Consider the following 12558-nt stretch of genomic DNA (forward strand, 5'->3'; position numbering starts at 1 on the left):
CGAAAACTCGCTGTCACTCGAGGGAAAGTAAGTCTCATCATCTTGTTCTGGCTCATCGAATAAATCTTGAGCGATTTTTTCTCGCTCATTTTGTGTAAGCGGCCTACAAGCCATAATGGGGTACGTCTGAAATGAAAAAATACCTTGAGCTATAAAAGAAACGATATAAATGAGGAAGAAATCAGAAAAAAGTAGTTTATTTCATATACTTACACTTGAAGGCGCGTGTCGTAAAATTTACGTTCAACGAAAATTTCTCGGATAGCAAACACTTGTGCGCGCACGCGATACGTCTGTAATCTTTGAGATACTGTGTTTCGGCCACGAACAAATATTCGATACTAACTATTGACGATGTTACTTGTCGAAATTAATCTGCTCCTCCGTCCTGAATTTCCCCATAGTGAAACCTCGGTTTCCCCTGCCAAGGTGACAACGACGAACATTGCCTACCGGAGGGAGGATTGGTCAAGCCAATCCTCATCGTCGTCACCTTGGCAGGGCGGTTTCTAACAATTTGCAGCATTCCCGCCCACCCTGCCGTCCAGTGTCCAGGTAGACCATGCAGGAGTGAGCGAGAACGCTGCATTATTATTAACTTTTTGGGAAATGCCCAACGACTGCAAGACCCCGGTGGTCCGCAGCTGTGCGCCAACGCGGGTTTACGATACGTCAATCGCTATTGAGGCAAGGAAGAACTCCCAGGATTCCAAGTCCCGTATAGAGTTTGGAGGTTCCTTAATGACCGTATTCTAATTTATCAAGTAAAAATGTCTTGAAAGCCTAATCCTCAAAAATAGCGGAGAAATCACGTCCGTATCATAAACCCGCTCGCTATACCGACCCTGAACATACTGACAGTCGAAAGCTGAGAGCTCAATACTCGCGACTAAGTAGTAAAAGTGAGGAAAGCGATTAGGCACTTCTGTCGTAAATTTTACGACAGCGCGCTCGCTGGAAGGTTAAGTGCACATATGTAACTTACCTTTTTCTAATGATTAGTGGTTTTTGGAAGAAGGCTTCAACGACTCACGATTGGTCACCACGTTGGTGAAGTTGGTGTCCTGTAAAACGGTTGAAATTTAATTTCATCGTTAATGATGAATTAAATTAGTGCGCACTATTTATTCTTACTGCAAATTTGTTTACACATATACCATTCTCAAAGTATTTAATTTTCTGGCAAGGCTTCTGCCTCCAATATTTTTTTGAATGCCTCGCCCATTATTTGTACATGGGGTTTATTATTGCCCCAGTTCTTAATGAGGGTGTCTATCCAATGTAACTCCCTCAGTTTTCGTTCTTCAAGGCTTTTCGTGGCTTGATCAATCGGTAACTCTTGTGAAGTTTCTAACTCCGTTACTGCTTCTTCTTCTCGGTGCTGCTCTTCTTTCTCTTCTTCTTCATGCCGTTCGTCTCCTCCTTCTATTTCTTCTTCTATGTCTGCTTCCCCTTCTTGTTCCGTAATATCCATGTTTTCCACTTGATCCAATAATAAAAAGAAGTCGTTTAACAGTTTCTGATTAATTGGTTCGCCATTTATTGTTTGGATTAGTTCGCTTATTTACGAATCTATTGTCGTGTTCAATACATCTTCCGAAGAATTCTCAGAGTCTTTTGTAAAAATTTTGTTCCAGCCATTCCTAATATCATTGCTGGTGACATCTTCGCAGGCATCGCGAACTAAAAATATGCAATCCTTTATTGTGAATCTAGAATAGAATTTATTAAGTCGACCCGGAAATGTCAATACGTGGCGCAACATTTTGTGTCTGTAACGTTTTTTTAATTTTGCAATAATCCCTTGATCCATCGGTTGTATAATTGATGTAGTATTTGGAGGCAGAAAAATAATTTCAAACTGTTCCTCTTCATCGTCTGTTTCAATTATGTGGCCTTGACAATTATCAACCAGCAAAATTGTCTTCCCTTGATATTTATTCTCCAATTGATGCTGTTTGACACTTGATTTAAAGTGGTTCTCATACCAGTCTGCAAAAATTTGTCTATTGACCCAAGCCTGCTTTTGGAACGTATAGACTACTGGCAACGTGCCACAATTTTTTAAGGCTCTCGGATTCTGATATTTATAAACAAATAGAAGTGGCAATTTGTATGGTCCAGTCGCATTAGCACAGAAGCCAATAGTGACGCGGTCTTTTTCCATTTTTTTGCCTTCAATTTTCTGTTCTTCACCATGGACCAAAGTTTTCGAAGGAACAGCCTTCCACATTAAACCACTTTCGTCCATGTTGTAAATATTGTGTCCCTCGATGCCTTCTTCCTCTACTTTCTTCGCAAAGTTAATTAAAAAACGTTGTGCACCTTCCTCATCTGCACTTCCTGCTTCTCCATGCACATGAAGTAGACGAATGTTGTGCTGTCTTTTAAATTTCGTTAGCCAGCCTCTACTTGCCGTAAACGACGACGTTCCACCAATTACGTTGTAAAGCTCCATTGCCTTTTCCTGAAGCAGGAGGTCCGACAGTGGATCTCCTAACGTTCGTCTTTCAAGGAACCACTTATACAAACTGCTATCAAGGTCGTCATGTTTTGGTTTCCTCCGGTTTTTCCATTGTAATATTTGGGACCCCTGATCTGCAAAATTACGGATATTCGTTCCTTCCCTACGAATTCTCCGAACTGTGCTCTTATGAACACCATATTCTTGGGCCAAAAATTTAACCGAAGCACCAAATTCTAAATTTTCTAAAATGTCAGTTTTTTGTTTCAGAGACAAAAAGATTATCTTTTTGTCAGTTTTGTTGGCAGCCATTACCACTGACACGTCAATTCACTCACGCACCAGATAAACACAAAGATATAAAAAAAATGTGTGTATTACACGATGTGCACCCGCGCCCGTAACACACACAACACAACACACGCGTCTACATGTACCGAATACGCGTGAGAGGGAATATCACATTCTGTCCTTCCAAAAATCGGTTCCGCCGAGCGACGAGCAAAAAATCCAGTTCTCGCTGCCCCATCCGCCTTGAGCGTTCGAGCGTGAAATCAAAGAAAGCCGAATAGACCACTCGTCTCTCAAGTTGCGTGCGCCCGGTCCTGACACGCGCGGCTATAGAGAGACAATACTGTTAGTCTTATATTGTACAAATGGAACTTGGGTTTTAATGCAGGTACGAACAGAACAATATCTAAATAAGTAAAGAATTATGTTATAGTCCTCAAAATATGAAATATTTCATTGAAATTTTCAGAAACACGCCACTCCTTACGCTTAGCGCGCGGTTACTTCTATTTCAAAACTTCGCATGCGATGTGCCACGTCTTCCCGACCTTCAATCGATCTCAAATTTTGCGCAAATTATTTCTTCATGAAATGGAAAAAATTTAGGGGGCGGCATGCAAAAAATTTTATGGTCGAAAAATAAGGACCGCCCTAATGGAGGTATACTGCATAAAATTTGATATCAAAAAGACAAAAAAAAAGAAAACTGCTTTACAGAATTAATTCTTTGCATATTTTAGAAAAAGTCATTCAAAATTTTAGGAAACAAAATGGGTTGGAAATGAATAATAAGTATAAGAAATCCCAAACAAGTCATTTTGACCTCCTTGGTAGATCTAGTGTTAAATGATTCAAACGAAAAATGAATATTTGATTCGACGAGAACACTACGAACACTTGCTGTTGCGGCCACAGCCGCAAGCTCGCTTTGGTTGACATCTCGATTCGAATTTGCACCTTCTCCTTCGGGTGTCGTACCCCCCATTATAGCTGATACCTTGTCGTGGTGTGTGGGCACGATTGCGCAATCGCCAAAGTCAGTAGCAGCGATTTCCCTAGTGTGATTTACGCCCATACTAGTTCGTCTCCTCGCGTGTGAACAGTGCAAATTAACTGAGCTCATCGCAAGAGTTGTCTCGATTGCTCTGCGCTCCCTGTCGTATACTTCGACCATTGCCGTTGCTAAGAGGCCGTGCGCTGGGAGATCGGTGGATGATGCGGCGACCGGTGACCCCTTCCCGTTTTGCTTCGCGGCGTTCCGTGTTTGTCACTGTTTTGATTCCGTCGATCCAGGGTATTTTTCGTCTTGGTATAATTTTGTGTTGTGCCGCTGATTGCACACTTGGCATGTGCCACCGCGGCAATCCTCGCTTCTGTGACCTGGACGTAAGCAATTCGTGTAAAGATCGGCCTTACGCGCAGCGTCGATTCGATAGATGACCGATATCTCGAAGAACCGTCTGCAGAAATATTCTGCGTGTCCTTCCGAATTGCAGATGTTGCACGATAAACCGGCGGTCGACGTTCTTCGTTGCGGACGCGGTGACGGCGGTTGACGTTTCGGATAATTTTCGCGCTGATCGAAATTCGCGTGCGGTGGTTCCTGTGTCGACGTTTTCATATCGTACGTCTTTATCTTCTGATACTGTGCCTTCGGAGAACGCGGGCGAAGATTGTACGGTCGCGATTGAATCGGCGACGAAATCGCGTTTCGATATGTATTTTGCGTTGCGCGATTTGTCGTTTCGAATTGTTCCTTCTGATGTGTCGCGTTGTGCATGAATTTAATTACCTCATCGAGTTTGGGAATTTGGGTGTCGGAGAGCGTGCGTTCCCAATTTCTTTTGGTTTCGTCGTCCATCTTCGAGACAATGATGCTAGTAATTAAATCTTGCGCGATGTTTTCCCGTGAACGACCGAGGGCTTGCAGGGATCGAATGTGCAATTGTACGTGATTCACTAGGTCGTGTATCGAGTCGGACCTGTGATCGGGCATTGCTGGTGAATCGTGGACCAGGGCCGCGTGACGTAGTACCAGTGCGCGTCGGTTATCGTACATTTCGCTTAAGTGGGTCCACGCCGCTTCGTAGTTTTCGTTTGAAATCGTGAAAGCGCTGATCGTCGCTTCAGCCTTTCCGGATAACGACAGCTGTAGGTATTGCAATTTTTGTATTTTACTTAGCCCCGGTTGCAAATGGATGAGATTATTAAACGCGTCCTTGAACGTGAGCCATGATTTGATTCGTTCGTTGAATTTCGGTAGGCTCATCTTTGGCAAATGTACCGGCAGTGAGCACAACGACGTGGATTGCAGCTTCCATTGCTGCAATTCGCGGGACTCGAATTTTCTCCCGCCTTTGAAGAAACCGCGGCGCTCGCAAGTCAATTGAGCATCACGGTTGCTCTTGAAATTGCGTTATCGTAGATGTCGGTCGCGGCGTTTCTCTCAATTTCGACTTCTTCATAATTGTCAATGTTGCCCAGCTCGTCTTGGACTCGATTGAAGGTTTCGAACTGTCCGCGAATGCGCATAAGTCGTTCGGACAATTTTACGCGTTCCGTCTCGCTGTCTTTGAAAAAGTCCAAGTAATGCCCGAACATTGTCATTTGGCTCTTGAATGTGCGCCGTTTATTTTTCAACTCGCGTATTCGGATATCGTGGTTGTCGGATATGCTCGCGTTCGTGTCTTTTTTCAGAGATATGTCTTATTCGAAGTAAGGATCGGTAAAGAGAGGAAATTGAACCCGTGTTAATTGGCAATTGTTATACCGAACGAGCCTACCATTCGCAGTCCGTCCAGGGGTCGCACAGTGGTCCCAAATGCCGAAAAGTTGGCCATAATATGAAGGAGTTCTTCAATTTAGCTAAAAATTTGTAGGTAGGGGTTATCGAGGTCGCTGATTACGAATCAAAAGTCATAATTACAAAAAACAAAATGGCGGCTCCGATATAGCTCACACATATGCGAAAGAAATGTCGGAATCACCTGAAATTTGATACATAGTTACTATCGAGGTTGCTGATTACGAATCAAAAGTCATAATTAAAAAAAACAAAATGGCGGCTCCGATATAGCTCACACATATGCGAAAGAAATGTCGGAATTACCTGAAATTTGATACATAGTTACTATCGAGGTTGCTGATTACGAATCAAAAGTCATAATTAAGAAATTTAAAGTGCCGCTCTTACTGAATTTTTTTCTCGAAAATGCGCAAGATTTCGGGGGTATGTCTATTCACCAAAAATGACTGCAATTGAACCCTACAACCGAAAATAATTTTTCCACAACGATTTGCAATTTTTTAATTTTCTCGAATAATTTCACACCTTCTCTATTTTTTTTCTCGAAAGTGGGCAGGATTTCGTGGGTATGTCTAATGACAAAAACTGATTGTAATTGACCCCCCGCAACCGAAAATAATTTTTCCACAACGATTTGCAATTTTTTTTCTCCGTTGAAAAATTTAGGCACCTAATTGGATTTTCAGTAAGGAATTTTTTTCTCGAAAGTGCGTACGATTTCGGAGGTATGTGTAATGATAAAAAATGATTGTAATTGATCCCCGCAACCGAAAATAATTTTTTTAAAACGATTTGAAAAATTTGTTTTCGCCGAAAAATTTCAGCACCTACTCGATTTTTTTTCTCGAAAGTAGATAGGATTTCGGAGGTATGTGTACTCACCAAAAATGATTGTAGTTAACCCCCGCAACCGAAAATAATTTTTCCAGAACGATTTGAAATTTTTGAATTTAATTGTTAATAACTTTTTAACGAAACCTCAGTGAAGAAATTGATACTCTTGATTTTCGTCTTATTTTGACCTCTAGAATCTCCCATTAAAATTTTTCCCAGGCGTGGCCGAATACCCTGTATAAGTAAAAAATCTAAATGAAAACGAAAGGAAGAGAAAACGAAAGGCAATACCGCACAAATGTTTTATGTCTGTCATAAAGTCAGGCAGGTATAAGGCACAATTTACAGCTTACAGCAGTGCCTTCATATTATTTGATTCTTAGTGCTTTTACATGGCAAATGCGAAAAAATGTTTTAGTTTGGAATTCTCAAATTTTATTAACTATTTTCGAAATAAACAATTTTTCATGTAAATAGTTTAATGCAGATTTATAGTCAATAATGAAGTAGATCAACTGGTTCATTGAAAAATATACAATATTTAATAATGAAAAATTATTTATGCATTAATTTAAAAATTTATTAAATCTAATAATAAGTCCACCCAAAATTATACATTATTTATTTTAAAAAATTTGTTGTATCTGCCACAGTTTCCAAGAAAAAACCGCGTGATTTAGTAACGCGGTCACCCTCCATTATAAAATAGGGTGGTACGACTTTACTTGCAAAAACTTGCAGCTAATTCTTGCAAATTCTGCAAGGTGAAAGTATCACATACAAGCCTGAACAGATATGGCAGTGTGATATTGTGGAATAAGCAACTTTTTGCCTACTTGTTTGCGATGCATGCATGAAATTTTACATTTTATTTTCAGTAATGAATGTACCGGTTTAAAAAATTAATGGATAACAATTTTTAATATGTTAGTACTCAGAAATGTTCTACATACTTCCAGGAACAGCATCCATTTTGCAGAATTGAAATTGATGTCTTCTAAAAAAACTTGTACACTTTTCACTTTACGGTATGCACTGACGCTTACGCTCTCGACAAACGACTGACTAACGAAGCCAAAGTTTGGATCGCAATTGCCATCCAGGTATAAAAATATGACTCATTTCATTTTCCCTACCCTAAAAAGACATCCTTAAACTGCCGATTCCAACAGGTAAAACCTCCATAACGAAAAATTATTTTTTGGGGTTTTGGCCACGTTTTCACGATTTGGGACCACTGTGGGTCGTCTCGAATCCGTCTGGACAGCGCTGTCCTGTAGATGATCGCCGCTGTCCTTCCCTGGAGTCGTCCTCGTTTCGTAGGTTGGCTGCACCGATTCCGGATCTCGTTGCTTTGGGATGGCCTTGCTCGAAAAGGCCTCCTCTCGTGCGGTGGTTGGATAGCTTCGTGGATTACAGGTTTCGATGTGCACTGTTTCACCACACGTCACTATCCGGCTCGAAGGACCATGAAACGTACCGTCGCGGCGATACTGGCCAGGTAGCCGCGTGCATTTTCTTTTAAAACCCTGAGGGGTTGTAAGGCCCTCTTGGTACGCGATACGCAAGTCGTGGTACGCGGGCTACTAGACCGTCGCTCGCCAAAGTAATATTGAGCGACTAGTTTTATTGTGCCGTAAGCTGTTTTCTGTGATTGCTTCTAATTTTTAACGACGCGTGTTTCACAAGACGATTGAACACTTGTTTGACTGCTACTTCTTCGAGGTTCGAATGACGAGTGTTTTCTTCGAAGAACGAGTAACGAGTTGTTCACGAAACGATTGAACTGTTACGTTTTCTTCAAGAACGAATCAAGAGTTGTTCACGAGACGATTGAACTGAAGATTTCGAACCGTTTGTTTTGACTTTTCGGCGATGAGTGTCGAAGTGTCCGGAGTTTCTTCCTCGGCTCGACGAAATGTCGGAATCACCTGAAATTTGATACATAGTTACTATCGAGGTTGCTGATTACAAATTAAAGGAAAAATTACAAATAAATAATCAATTGCATTTATTAAATGAAATGACTCCAAAACATCTTACGCCAATTACATATACAGGGTGTTCGGCCACCTCTAGCAAAAATTTTAATGAGCGATAGTAGAGGCCAAAATAAGACGAAAATCAAGAATACTAATTTGTTGGTGGAAGCTTCGTTAAAAAGTTATTAACGTTTAAAGTGCCGCTCTTACTGAATTTTTTTCTCGAAAATGCGCAAGATTTCGGGGGTATGTCTATTCACCAAAAATGACTGTAATTGAACCCTACAACCGAAAATAATTTTTCCACAACGATTTGCAATTTTTTAATTTTCTCGAATAATTTCACACCTTCTCTATTTTTTTTCTCGAAAGTGGGCAGGATTTCGTGGGTATGTCTAATGACAAAAACTGATTATAATTGACCCCCGCAACCGAAAATAATTTTTCCACAACGATTTGCAATTTTTTTTCTCCGTTGAAAAATTTAGGCACCTAATTGGATTTTCAGTAAGGAATTTTTTTCTCGAAAGTGCGTACGATTTCGGAGGTATGTGTAATGATAAAAAATGATTGTAATTGATCCCCGCAACTGAAAATAATTTTTTTTAAACGATTTGAAAAATTTTTTTTCGCCGAAAAATTTCAGCACCTACTCGATTTTTTTTCTCGAAAATAGATAGGATTTCGGAGGTATGTGTACTCACCAAAAATGATTGTAGTTGACCCCCGCAACCGAAAATAATTTTTCCAGAACGATTTGAAATTTTTGAATTTAATTGTTAATAACTTTTTAACGAAGCTTCCATCAACAAATTAGTATTCTTGATTTTCGTCTTATTTTGGCCTCTACTATCGCTCATTAAAATTTTTGCTAGAGGTGGCCGAACACCCTGTATACTGCTAAGTTTCAAGCAGAATCATCGGAATCATATTCATTATCAGATATGTCGCTTTCTGTGCTGGATTTTGTTATTATCATTGCCGGTTGAACTAATAAATTTAACGCCTTTTCACAGTGGTCCCAAATCCCGTAAAGTTGGCCAAAAGAGTATCGAATTTTATTACTGATAGTTTATACGTTTAATTACAAGGGTAAAAACACGTCGGATTTCGGAGGTATGTGTATTCACCAAAAATGATTATATTTGAGCCCCGCAACCAAAAATAATTTTTTCAGAATGATTTGAAATTTTTTAATTTAATTTTTTAATAATTTTTTAATGAAGCCTCAGTGAAGAAATTGATACTCTTGATTTTCGTCTTATTTTGGCCTCTAGAATCTCCCATTAAAATTTTTCCCAGGGGTGGCCGAATACCCTGCATAAGTAAAAAATCTAAATGAAAACGAAAGAAAGAGAAAACGAAAGGCAATACCGCACAAATGTTTTATGTCTGTCATAAAGTAAGGCAGGTATAAGGTACAATTTACAGCTTACAGCAGTGCCTTCATATTATTTGATTCTTAGTGCTTTTACATGGCAAATGCGAAAAAATGTTTTAGTTTGGAATTCTCAAATTTTATTAACTATTTTCGAAATAAATAATTCTTCATGTAAATAGTTTAATGCAGATTTATAGTCAATAATGAAGTAGATCAACTGGTTCATTGAAAAATATACAATATTTAATAATAAAAAATTATTTATGCATTAATTTCAAAATTTATTAAATCTAATAATAAGTCCACCCAAAATTATACATTATTTATTTTATAAAATTTGTTGTATCTGCCACAGTTTCCAAGAAAAAACCGCGTGATTTAGTAACGCGGTCACCCTCCATTATAAAATAGGGTGGTACGACTTTACTTGCAAAAACTTGCAGCTAATTCTTGCAAATTCTGCAAGGTGAAAGTATCACATACAAGCCTGAACAAAAATGGCAGCGGGATCTTGAAGGATTAGCAACTTTTTGCCTACTTGTTTGCGATGCATGCATGAAATTTTACATTTTATTTTCAGTAATGAATATACCGGTTTAAAAAATTAATGGATAACAATTTTTAATATGTTAGTACTCAGAAATGTTCTACTTACTTCCAGGAACAGCATCCATTTTGCAGAATTGAAATTGATGTCTTCTAAAAAGACTTATGCACTTTTCACTCTGTGGTACGAATTGACGCTTACGCTCTCGACAAACGACTGACTAACGAAGCCGAAGTTTGGATCGCAATTGCCATCCAGGTGTAAAAATATGACTCATTTCATTTTTCCTACCCTAAAGAGACATCCTTAAACTGCCGAATCCAACAGGTAAAACCTCCATACCGAAAAATTATTTTTTGGGGTTTTGGCCACGATTTCACGATTTGGGACCACTGTGCATCAGTTCGATTACTGCTTTGTGGAAGTGTAGGTGCTCTCCGGTATTGAGGATGAACTCGGCACAGGCGCCGCAGATTTTGTACTCGGCGTCCAGGGTGGTGTAGAAACGCCATCTTGACTCAGATCATCGTCTTAAGGTGGGCCCGGATTCTTTGCAGTTGGCGACTCTTCTGGCTGTAGGCCAGTCGTTTGTAGTCTAGGCACATGGTGATTCTTCGGAAATGTGAAGTTCGTTTCTGCAGTGGTCCTCCTTTTATCTGGGGATGGCTACCCCTTTCTTCAGCTTGTATCCCTTCTTTTCCTCTTGAGGTTCTGGCCCGGCATCCAGTCCAGGATGGATACGTCATCCAGGACCTCAAGTTGAAGCTCATTTTCATATATGTATTGTTGATTCTGTTTTCCCGCAATTTTTTGTCATTGTTATTTTATTGTTTCGGAGTGGAACGCCGGGTTTGCGATCCCCTGGCTTTCGCGGGATCGCCTTTACCAGGGATGGAATTTCCGGTCGCGTAAATTATCTTTCCCCTGCGATCTTCCTTGATCCAAGTTGCTTTTAATCCTGTCTATATGGTCCACTGACCGATGTCCTTCCACGGGTTCTGTCTGTGTTACGATTTCCTGGTGCATTTCGGAAGATGTTGGAGAAGTTATGAAAGATTTTCGTTAGTTTCACAAATTTTTATACTATTCCCAAATGTTGTAGTGGGGTGGGGGTCGTGGTTGGCTCTTCTGTATCTCTTTGGTCCTCTGGTTGTTTGGGTTCGGATGTGTCCATTTGTTTAGGTTTTCGCTGATTGCACGGTCTCCCCTTTTTCCAGATTAGAATAAAACATAGGCTGCGCATAGACTTATGACGATTCCTAGGGTGCCGCCCATGTGTTTGTGCATGTGAGTCTGAATTTTGTAGGTGGTGTATACGTTGTTCAATTTGTTTTAAAGATATTGCTGCATGATTATGGAGCCAGTCAGAATTATTTATTGATGGTAATGTCTCTATGGTGGCAGTATGATGTACGCCGAAATCAGGCACGATGCCTGGCATGTTCATTGTGATATTCGGGTCATATCTTTCTTCCTTGGCAGTCGTCGTTATTGTTTCTATGGCCCGTAATTGAGTGGTGTCTGTTACTGCTAAGCACCCAAGATTCATCCTCATTGTTCCAGTACCCGACAGGTGTTGTAGGTTGATTGGGTGATTTCCACAGAAAAACTGTATGAGTTTTGTCCCTTTGATATAGTATAGTCATTCCCCGTTTGTTTCCAGAGACTACCACCAGTCCATATTAACTTTTGCTATTTTGATATCACAAGTCCTCCAAGGGTCGTTATTCCGGTGTAGTAGGAGTTCTATTTCGCATGCTGAATGTTGTGATATCCTGAAGGATGGGAGGATAGCTGGTCCCTATGTATTCGCCATCGTGTGAATAGCATTGCTGCTTATACTCCGATGGGACGTTCATGTAAAATTGTTCGTCTGCTGATATTGCCAGATATTGTGTTGTTGGGTCCACGAATGGCAAATTCTCTCCCCTGATGGTTCTGGCTAGTAAGCATGGGATAAATTTTATATAATGAGTACGGTGGTCCGCTGATTAATGGTATGAAGATTTCCAGAATGGCTTATCCGTTGTAATATTTCAATTTGAGATGTGTTATTCCGTCTATTTGTTCTGATAGTAATTCTAAAGAGGTTAAAGGGAACTCGGATGATGTTCAATCCTTAATTTTTTCTGCTGACGTTGCTAATTGTTGTGGAGACATAATGGCTGGGTGGAGAATTCGCATTGAAATCGAATACCACTAATGTTTTAGAATAATCTGCAAAATGGTCTCACTCGCAAAGGATTAATTGAA

At 40.1% G+C, this 12558-nt stretch overlaps 2 protein-coding genes across 2 annotated transcripts; both read right to left on the reverse strand.

The window, feature by feature from the left end:
* Positions 1 to 1564: 1564 nt before the first annotated feature.
* On the reverse strand, positions 1565 to 2776 carry LOC122403158 (jerky protein homolog-like). The gene has a single exon (XM_043406511.1). The coding sequence runs from the start codon at positions 2774 to 2776 to the stop codon at positions 1565 to 1567; it is 1212 nt and encodes a 403-aa protein (XP_043262446.1).
* A 1246-nt stretch (positions 2777 to 4022) lies between these two features.
* Positions 4023 to 5024, reverse strand: LOC122403159. Its single transcript, XM_043406512.1, has one exon. It carries the CDS (start codon positions 5022 to 5024, stop codon positions 4023 to 4025), a length of 1002 nt encoding a protein of 333 aa, XP_043262447.1.
* Between the last annotated feature and the right edge of the window lie 7534 nt (positions 5025 to 12558).

The sequence above is a fragment of the Colletes gigas genome, unplaced genomic scaffold, assembly GCF_013123115.1.
Source record: "Colletes gigas isolate AHSC1104 unplaced genomic scaffold, ASM1312311v1 Colletes_gigas_Sc00045, whole genome shotgun sequence".
Taxonomy (NCBI): Eukaryota; Metazoa; Arthropoda; class Insecta; order Hymenoptera; family Colletidae; genus Colletes; species Colletes gigas.